Source organism: Onychostruthus taczanowskii, unplaced genomic scaffold (genome assembly GCF_017590055.1).
Source record: "Onychostruthus taczanowskii isolate IOZ18803 unplaced genomic scaffold, ASM1759005v1 scaffold206, whole genome shotgun sequence".
Lineage (NCBI taxonomy): Eukaryota > Metazoa > Chordata > Aves > Passeriformes > Passeridae > Onychostruthus > Onychostruthus taczanowskii.
This window is the reverse complement of record NW_024499307.1, coordinates 441,615-451,739: the sequence shown is the minus strand read 5'-3', so window position 1 is coordinate 451,739 and position 10,125 is coordinate 441,615. Positions and strand designations below refer to the sequence as shown.

At 64.1% G+C, this 10,125-nt stretch overlaps 1 protein-coding gene across 1 annotated transcript in view; it reads right to left on the bottom strand.

Annotated features, from left to right (window-relative positions):
* COPZ1 (COPI coat complex subunit zeta 1) overlaps positions 1–3,517 on the bottom strand; it is an 8,242-nt gene extending 4,725 nt beyond the window's left edge. The window contains exons 1-4 of the mRNA XM_041403918.1: positions 3,375–3,517; positions 1,932–2,000; positions 733–814; positions 235–290 (exon numbers count right to left, since the gene is read on the bottom strand). Of these exons, the coding sequence (XP_041259852.1) occupies positions 235–290; positions 733–814; positions 1,932–2,000; positions 3,375–3,392 (225 nt within the window). The 5' untranslated portion in view covers positions 3,393–3,517. The remainder of the gene's footprint in view (positions 1–234; positions 291–732; positions 815–1,931; positions 2,001–3,374) is intronic.
* Positions 3,518–10,125: the final 6,608 nt, after the last annotated feature.

The following is a 10,125-nucleotide window of genomic DNA, read 5'->3' as shown; positions in this document are numbered from 1 at the left end:
TGTGTCACTGTGTGACACTGTCACTGTGTCACTGTCACTGTGTCACTGTGTCCCCTGTACACCACGGTCAGCCTGTCCAGCAGCGCGATCTCGCCTGGGGACAGCAACACTGTCACTGTGTGTCACTGTCACTGTGTGTCACTGTGTGTCACTGTGTGTCACTGTCACTGTGTCACTGTGTGTCACTGTGTGTCACTGTGTGTCACTGTCACTGTGTCACTGTGTCACTGTCACTGTGTCACTGTGTCCCCTGTACACCACGGTCAGCCCGTCCAGCAGCGCGATCTCGCCTGGGGACAGCGTCATTGTCATTGTCACCTGTGTGTCACCCCCGTGTCCCCTCACTGTCCCCAGTGTCACTCACTGTCACTGTGGTGTGTCTGTGACCCGTGACCCTGTCACACCCCTGTCACACCCCCATGTCACCCGTTGTCACCCCGTGTCACCCCGTGTCCCCCCGTGTCACCCCGTGTCACCCGCTGTCACCCAGTGTCACTCACTGTCACTGCGGTGTGTCTGTGACCCGTGACCCTGTCACCCCCCTGTCACACCCCCATGTCACCCGTTGTCTCCCCGTGGCACCCCGTGTCTCCCTTTGTCACCCAGTGTCACTCACTGTCACTGCGGTGTGTCTGTGACCCGTGACCCTGTCACCCCCCTGTCACACCCCCATGTCACCCGTTGTCTCCCCGTGGCACCCCGTGTCTCCCTTTGTCACCCAGTGTCACTCACTGTCACTGCGGTGTGTCTTGCTGAAGATGTTCTTCTCGAAGGCGCGCTGCTCCTTCACGCTGGGGTACGTGTCATCGTAGTACTGGGGACACGGGGACAGTGTTGGGGACATTGGGGACACGGGGACAGTGTTGGGGACAGCGTTGGGGACACGGGGACAGCATCAGGGACACGGGACAGGGACACCGGCCACCCCTGGCCCCCGGGCCACCCGCCCTGTCCCCTTCCCAGAGCCACATCCCCTCGGGGCAGTGTCCCCTCACTGTCCCCAGTGTCCCCAGTGTCCCCCCAGTGTCCCCCCAGTGTCCCCACCTTGCCGAAGAGCCGCTCGCCGTCGTTGTCCAGGATGATGATGGCCTTGACCGTGTACAGGGACGGCTCCTGCGGGGACAGGGACGGGGACAGTGCCACCAGGGGGACGGGGACACCACGGGGACAAGGACAGTGCCACCCCTGGGACAGGGACAGTGCCACCCCCAGGACAGGGACAAGGACAGTGCCACCCCCGGGACAGGGACAGTGCCATCCGTGTCCCCAGTGCCAGGGACGCCGGGCCAGGCTGTGCCGGGGTCACGGCACTGCTGGGGCCACTGTCCCCAGTGTCCCCTTGTCCCCCCTGTGTCCCCCTGTACCCTGTGTCCCAGTGTCCCCCCCGACAGGGACAGTGCCACCCCCAGGACAGGGACAAGGACAGTGCCACCCCCGGGACAGGGACAGTGCCATCCGTGTCCCCAGTGCCAGGGACGCCGGGCCAGGCTGTGCCGGGGTCACGGCACTGCTGGGGCCACTGTCCCCAGTGTCCCCTTGTCCCCCCTGTGTCCCCCTGTACCCTGTGTCCCAGTGTCCCCCCCAGTGTCCCCCATGTCCCCGTGTCCCCCCTTGTGCCCCCGGTGTCCCCCTGTCCCCTGTGTCCCAGTGTCCCCCCCATGTCCCAGTGTCCCTCCGGTGTCGCTCGGGGTCCCCAGGACCAAGTTCTGTGATGCACTGACTGCCCAGAGCCACAGCCCAGTGTAGGACAGACCCCCCCCCTGGGGACCCGACACTGCCACCCTGTCACCGTGTCACTGTGTTCCCCCTGGGATGCCCTTTTCAGCTGCAGTGCACCTGGAGCCCTGGGCTTTGTGGTTTTCTGTCCCCAGTGTCCCCTCAGTGTCCCCAGTGTCCCCAGTGTCCCCCCAGTGTCCCCCCAGTGTCCCCACCTTGGCGAAGAGCCGCTCGCCGTCGTTGTCCAGGATGATGATGGCCTTGACCGTGTACAGGGACGGCTCCTGCGGGGACAGGGACGGGGACAGTGCCACCAGGGGGACGGGGACACCACGGGGACAGGGACAGTGCCACCCCCAGGACAGGGACAAGGACAGTGCCACCCCCGGGACAGGGACAGTGCCATCCGTGTCCCCAGTGCCAGGGACGCCGGGCCAGGCTGTGCCGGGGTCACGGCACTGCTGGGGCCACTGTCCCCAGTGTCCCCTTGTCCCCCCTGTGTCCCCCTGTACCCTGTGTCCCAGTGTCCCCCCCAGTGTCCCCCATGTCCCCGTGTCCCCCCTTGTGCCCCCGGTGTCCCCCTGTCCCCTGTGTCCCAGTGTCCCCCCCATGTCCCAGTGTCCCTCCGGTGTCGCTCGGGGTCCCCAGGACCAAGTTCTGTGATGCACTGACTGCCCAGAGCCACAGCCCAGTGTAGGACAGAACCCCCCCCTGGGGACCCGACACTGCCACCCTGTCACCGTGTCACTGTGTCACCCCCTGGGGACCCGACACTGCCACCATGTCACCGTGTCACCGTGTCACCCCCTGGGGACCCGACACTGCCACCATGTCACCGTGTCACCGTGTCACCGTGTCACCCCCCGGGGACCCGCCACTGCCACCGCCACAGTCACCAACTGCCCCCCGCTGTCCCACCCCCAGGACAGGGACAAGGACAGTGCCACCCCCGGGACAGGGACAGTGCCATCCGTGTCCCCAGTGCCAGGGACGCCGGGCCAGGCTGTGCCGGGGTCACGGCACTGCTGGGGCCACTGTCCCCAGTGTCCCCTTGTCCCCCCTGTGTCCCAGTGTCCCCCCCCATGTCCCCGTGTCCCCCCGGTGTCGCTCGGGGTCCCCAGGACCAAGTTCTGTGATGCACTGACTGCCCAGAGCCACAGCCCAGTGTAGGACAGAACCCCCCCCTGGGGACCCGACACTGCCACCCTGTCACCGTGTCACTGTGTCACCCCCTGGGGACCCGACACTGCCACCATGTCACCGTGTCACCGTGTCACCCCCTGGGGACCCGACACTGCCACCATGTCACCGTGTCACCGAGTGCCACCCCCGGGGACCTGCCACTGCCACCCTGTCACCCTGTCACCCTGTCACCCTGTCACCGTGTCACCCCCGGGGACCCGCCACTGCCACCGCCACGGTCACCAACTGCCCCCCGCTGTCCCCAGCGCTGCCCCAGTGTCACCAGTGTCCCCGAGTGCCCAGAGCCGCAGCCCAGTGCAGGACAGACCGCCTCCGGGGACACGAAAATGTCACCTCCCAGTGCCCCCAGTCCATCCCAGTGCCCCCCAGTCCCCCCCAGTTTGATCCCAGTCCCCCCCAGTGCCCCCAGTCCATCCCAGTCCCCCCCAGTCCCCCCCAGTTCCCGCGGCCCTCACCAGCACCAGCGCCTCCATTTTGCCTCCTCCGCTGCCGACGTGGAGCCGGAAGAGCTCCGGCCGCTGATTGGCCGCTCGCCTGCCAATCTCTGCCTTTGGCCCCACCCTGCCGGGCTGATTGGCCCAGCTCTGCCTCAATCCCACCAATCGCTGCTCATTCCCATGCGGTGGGCCGAGCAATCTTTCCCGCGCTTCCGCAGACGGACGGTGATTGGAGGAGCCAGCTGTCAATCACTGCTGCATGGCGCGCCCGGAAGCGGAGGAGGCTGTACAGTTGCCATAGTGACCGGGGAAGCGCTGACGTCACCCCTTTGGCGGGCCCGGGCTATGATTGGCTGTCTCACGTGCTTTGGTGAGCACGTGACCGGAAGCGATCGGCTTTCCGCTGTTGGCCACGCCTCTCTCATGGTCACGCCCTCCGTGGGCGGGGCCTCGCCTGACCTTTGGTCACTCGGGGTCACGGGGGGACAACTGGGGACAACGGGGACAACTGGGGACAATTGGGGACAACTGGGGACAACGGGGACAACTGGGGACAATTGGGGACAACTGGGGACAACGGGGACAACTGGGGACAATTGGGGACAACTGGGGACAACGGGGACAACTGGGGACAACTGGGGACAACTGGGACATGGATTGGGGACATTGGGGGCACGGAGGGGACATTGGGGACATCAGGGACAGGGACACCAGCGGTGTCACCCCCCAGCTGTTGGGGACACTCGGGGGTGGCAGCGCCGTGTGCCACAGCCCCGGGTGACACTGGGGACAGCCCTGTCACCCCCGGGGGACAGCGCTGTCACCGCAGGGACAGCCCTGTCACTGCCACCCTGCCACCCCCGGGGGACAGCCCTGCCAGGGCCACCCCCATAAAGCCACTGCTGTCACCCTCTGCGCCCCGCGGTGACACTGCTGCCACCTCCTGCTGCTGCTGCTGTCCCCGGGGCCAGGAGGTGCCACCCTCAGCCAGGCATGGTGACACACACAGCCCGCGGGTGACACACACCCTGCAGGTGACACACGCCACAGGTGATACACACACCCCGCGGGTGACACACGCCACAGGTGACACACCCTGCAGGTGACACACCCCACAGGTGACACCTCCCGGTGTTCCCACACCCCGGTGCCACATCCCCGCTGTCACCTCCTGTCCCTGTCCCCTCCACGGCCACCCCATCCCCGCCACTCCTGTCCCCAACCCTGTCCCTGTCCCCAGTGTCCCTGTCCCTGCAGTGTCCCTGTCCCCTCCACGGTGTCCCTGTCCCCTCAGCAGTGTCCCTGTCCCCAGTGTCCCTGTCCCTGCAGTGTCCCTGTCCCCTCCACGGTGTCCCTGTCCCCTCAGCAGTGTCCCTGTCCCCTCCATGGTGTCCCTGTCCCTGCAGTGTCCCTGTCCCCTCGGCGGTGTCCCTGTCCCCACAGTGTCCCCAGTGTCCCTGTCCCTGCAGTGTCCGTGTCCCCTCCATGGTGTCCCTGTCCCCTGGGCAGTGTCCCTGTCCCCTCGGCAGTGTCCCTGTAGTGTCCCCGCGCTGTCCCCAGCGTCCCTGTCCCCTGAGCAGTGTCCCTGTCCCCTGGGCGGTGTCCCCAGGGCAGTGTCCCCTGGGCGGTGTCCCCCGCTGTCCCCAGTGTCCCTGTCCCTGCAGTGTCCCTGTCCCCTCCATGGTGTCCCTGTCCCCTGGGCAGTGTCCCCGCAGTGTCCCTGCGGTGTCCCCAGTGTCCCTGTCCCCGCGGTGTCCCTGTCCCCTGGGCGGTGTCCCCTGGGCGGTGTCCCCTGAGCAGTGTCCCTGTCCCTGCAGTGTCCCTGTCCCCTGGGCACTGTCCCTGTCCCCTCGGCAGTGTCCCTGTCCTCTCCATGGTGTCCCTGCAGTGTCCCTGTCCCCTGAGCAGTGTCCCCTGGGTGGTGTCCCTGTCCCCTGGGCGGTGTCCCCGCTGTCCCCTCCGGCGCTGTCCCCGCACACGGGACACAGGTACAAAAATACCCTTTTATTGAGGGCACCGGGGGTCCCGCGGGGCCGGGGGGGGTGACCCAGCCGGGGCTGTCCCCGTGTCCCCAAGGGTCCCCTCTGTCCCCGCGCTCACCTCCGCGGGCTCCTGTCCCGGGGCCGGCGCCGCCTACAAGGGAAGGTGGCAATTAGTGACAGGGACAGCAGGGACAGCGGGGACACCTGGGGACACCCGGGGACACCTGGGGACACCAGAAACACCCAGGGAGACCTGGGGACACCTGGGAGACCTGGGGACACCTGGGGACACCCAGGGACACCTGGGGACACCAGAAACACCCAGGGAGACCTGGGGACACCTGGGAGACCTGGGGACACCTGGGGACACCTGGGGACACCCAGGGACACCTGGGGACACCAGAAACACCCAGGGAGACCTGGGGACACCTGGGGACACCAGGAACACCTGGGGACACCTGGGGACACCCGGGGACACCTGGGGACACCCAGGGAGACCTGGGGACAACCAGGGACACCTGGGGACACCCGAGGGATACCCACAGGACACCTGGGGACACCCAGGGGACACCAGGAACACCCTGGGGACACCTGGGGACACCCAGGGACACCAGGAACACCCAGGAAGACCTGGGGACACCTGGGGTCACCCGAGGGATACCCACGGGACAGCTGGGGACACCCAGGGACACGCAGGGGACACCAGGAACACCCTGGGGACACCTGGGGACACCCAGGGGACACCAGGAACACCCTGGGGACACCCAAGGGACACCCAGGGGACACCCGGGGACACCCAAGGAGACCCAGGGGACACCCAGGGGACACCTGGGGACACCTGGGGGACACCAGGAACATCCAGAGGACACCTGGGGACACCCAGGGTGACAATAGAGGCGGGGCGAAGGGGCGGAGCCAGGCTGTGACTGACAGCTGAGGTGACCAATCAGGAGGAGAGCAGCCGGCCCGCCCCTAAAATTAACAATAATAATAAAAAATAATTTAAAAAAAAAACCCAAGAGACATTTATTGAGGGGGTACAGGACAGGGGGACTCCGGCCGCTCGCTGGGGAACTGCGGGGGGCTGGACACGGCGACCTCCGGCGGCCCGGGGGGGTCCCGGGGGGCTCCGGGGGGCCCTGGGGGGGTCCCGGGGGGGTCCCGGGGCTTGGGACAGGGATGGGACAGGGACAGGATTTGGACAGGATTGGGGCAGGATTGGGATCGGGATTGGGGCAGGGACAGGATCAGGATCGGGGTTGGGATCAGGGCAGGGTCAGGATGGGGATCAGGGCTGGGATTGGGCAGGGGCAGGACTGGGATCAGGATGGGGATTGGGGCAGGTTTGGGATCAGGGCTGGGTTGGGAATTGGGATCGGGGCAGGGTCGGGATCAGGGCTGGGATCAGCAGTGGCTCCGGTGTTCCCGATCCCGTTCCCGATCCCGACCCCAATCCTGCCCTGCCCCTGCTCCATCCCTGCCCTGATCCCTTCCCTGTTCCCTGCCTCGATCCCAGCCCTGATCCTGATCCTGGCCCCAATTCCAGCCCCAATCCCTGCCCAGATCCCAGCCCAAATCTTGCTCCATCCCTGCCCGATCCCGACCCCAGATCCCAGCCCTGCCCGGGACAGGGATGGGACAGGGACAGGATTTGGACAGGATTGGGGCAGGATTGGGATCGGGATTGGGGCAGGGACAGGATCAGGATCGGGGTTGGGATCAGGGCAGGGTCAGGATGGGGATCAGGGCTGGGATTGGGCAGGGGCAGGACTGGGATCAGGATGGGGATTGGGGCAGGTTTGGGATCAGGGCTGGGTTGGGAATTGGGATTGGGGCAGGGTCGGGATCAGGGCTGGGATCAGCAGTGGCTCCAGTGTTCCCGATCCCGTTCCCAATCCCGACCCCAATCCTGCCCTGACCCTGCTCCATCCCTGCCCTCATCCCTTCCCTGTTCCCTGCCTCGATCCCAGCCCTGCCCCTGCTCCATCCCTGCCCTGATCCCTTCCCTGTTCCCTGCCTCGATCCCAGCCCTGATCCTGATCCTGGCCCCAATTCCAGCCCCAATCCCTGCCCAGATCCCAGCCCAAATCTTGCTCCATCCCTGCCCGATCCCGACCCCAGATCCCAGCCCTGCCCCTGCTCCATCCCTGCCCGATCCCAACCCCAAATCCCAGCCCTGACCCTGCTCCATCCCTGCCCGATCCCAACCCCAAATCCCAGCCCTGACCCTGCTCCATCCCTGCCTGATCCCTTCCCTGTTCCCTGCCCAGATTCCAGCCCTGATCCAGCCCCAATCCTGCCCCGATCCCAGCCCCAATCCTGATCCTGGCCCCAATCCCAGCCCCATTCCTGCCCCGATCCCAGCCCCATTCCTGATCCTGGCCCCAATCCCAGCCCCAATCCTGCCTCGATCCCAGCCCCGATCCTGATCCTGGCCCCAATCCCAGCCCCATTCCTGCCCCGATCCCGCTGGAATTCCCAGCTCCACCCCTTCCCACCCTTTCCCCTGATTTCCACCCTTTCTCCTACTTTTCCTTCATTTTTTCCCAACCTTTTATTTCCCTCATATTCTCCCACTTTTCTCCCTGAACCTTCCTCTCGACTTTTCCTTCACCTTTCCCCCCAACCATTTCACAGCTTCTTCCCTCAATTCTCTTCCCATTTCCCCCCAAATTTTCCCCCAAATTTTTCCCACCTTTTTCTCCCCTTTTTCACATACTTTCCCACACTTTCCCCACCCTTCTTCCCTGTTTTTTCTCTCCTTTTTTCCCACATTTTCCCCACCTTTTTCCCATACTTTTCCCACCCTTTTCTCCCCTTTTCCCCTTACTTTCCCCACCCTTCTTCCCTGTTTTTTCTCCCCTTTTTCCCATATTTTCCCCACCTTTTTCCCACACTTTCCCCACCCTTTTCCCATATTTTCCCCACCCTTTCCCCACCCTTTTTCCCCGTTTTTCCCCATTTTCCCCCTCACCTGGCCGTTAAAACCTCCTCCCTCCTCCGTAGCTGCCGCCGCCGCTGGAGCTGCCGTAGCCGCCTGCGGAGCCGGGGGGGATTTAGGGACACCCAAAAACCGGGGGGGGGGCACATCCGGGGACCCCCCCTGTGACACAGAACCCCTGCTGCCCACTCTGGGGTCTCTGCAGCACATTTTGGGGTCTCCCCAGGTTACTTTCAGGCCACCCCAACACATTTTAACGCCTCCCCAAGGTGATTTTTGGGTTCCCCCTGGTGATTTTTGGGGTTCCCCAGGTAATTTTTGGGTTCCCCCAGGTGATTTTGGGGACCCTCAGGTGATTTTTGGGTTCCCCCAGGTGATTTTGGGGACCCTCAGGTGATTTTTGGGTTCCCCAGGGGATTTTTGGGGTCCCCCAGGTGCTTCTTGGGGGACTCACCACTGCTGTAATGCCCCAAGCTGCGCCCCATAAACCTGCCCCCAGTACATTTCGTGTCTCCTAGGGTATTTTGGGGTTCTCCAGGTGATTTTGGGGTTCCCCACGTGATTTTTGGGTTCCCCCAGGTGATTTTTGGGGTTCCCCAGGCTGTTCTGGGGACTCACCACCAGCGCAGGGCCCCGAGCTGCGCCCCCCGAAGCTGCCCCCAGTACATTCAGGATATTTTGGGGTTCCCCAGGGGGTTTTTGGGGTTCCCAGGGGGTTTTGGGGACTCACCGCCGCCGTAGGGCCCCGAGCTGCGCCCCCCGAAGCTGCCCCCAGTACATTCAGGATATTTTGGGGTTCCCCAGGGGGTTTTTGGGGTTCCCAGGGGGCTTTGGGGACTCACCGCCGCCGTAGGGCCCTGAGCTGCGCCCCCCGAAGCTGCCCCCAGTACATTCAGGATATTTTGGGGTTCCCCAGGGGGATTTTGGGGTTCCCCAGGCTGTTTTTGGGGTTCCCAGGGGGTTTTGGGGACTCACCGCTGCCGTAGGGCCCCGAGCTGCGCCCCCTGAAGCTGCCCCCAGTACATTCAGGATATTTTGGGGTTCCCCAGGGGGATTTTGGGGTTCCCCAGGCTGTTTTTGGGGTTCCCAGGGGGTTTTGGGGACTCACCGCCGCCGTAGGGCCCCGAGCTGCGCCCCCCGAAGCTGCCGCCCTTCATGGGCCCGCCCTGATCCAGCCCCAATCCTGCCCCGATCCCAGCCCCAATCCTGATCCTGGCCCCAATCCCAGCCCCATTCCTGCCCCGATCCCAGCCCCATTCCTGATCCTGGCCCCAATCCCAGCCCCAATCCTGCCTCGATCCCAGCCCCGATCCTGATCCTGGCCCCAATCCCAGCCCCATTCCTGCCCCGATCCCGCTGGAATTCCCAGCTCCACCCCTTCCCACCCTTTCCCCTGATTTCCACCCTTTCTCCTACTTTTCCTTCATTTTTTCCCAACCTTTTATTTCCCTCATATTCTCCCACTTTTCTCCCTGAACCTTCCTCTCGACTTTTCCTTCACCTTTCCCCCCAACCATTTCACAGCTTCTTCCCTCAATTCTCTTCCCATTTCCCCCCAAATTTTCCCCCAAATTTTTCCCACCTTTTTCTCCCCTTTTTCACATACTTTCCCACACTTTCCCCACCCTTCTTCCCTGTTTTTTCTCTCCTTTTTTCCCACATTTTCCCCACCTTTTTCCCATACTTTTCCCACCCTTTTCTCCCCTTTTCCCCTTACTTTCCCCACCCTTCTTCCCTGTTTTTTCTCCCCTTTTTCCCATATTTTCCCCACCTTTTTCCCACACTTTCCCCACCCTTTTCCCATATTTTCCCCACCCTTTCCCCACCCTTTTTCCCCGTTTTTCCC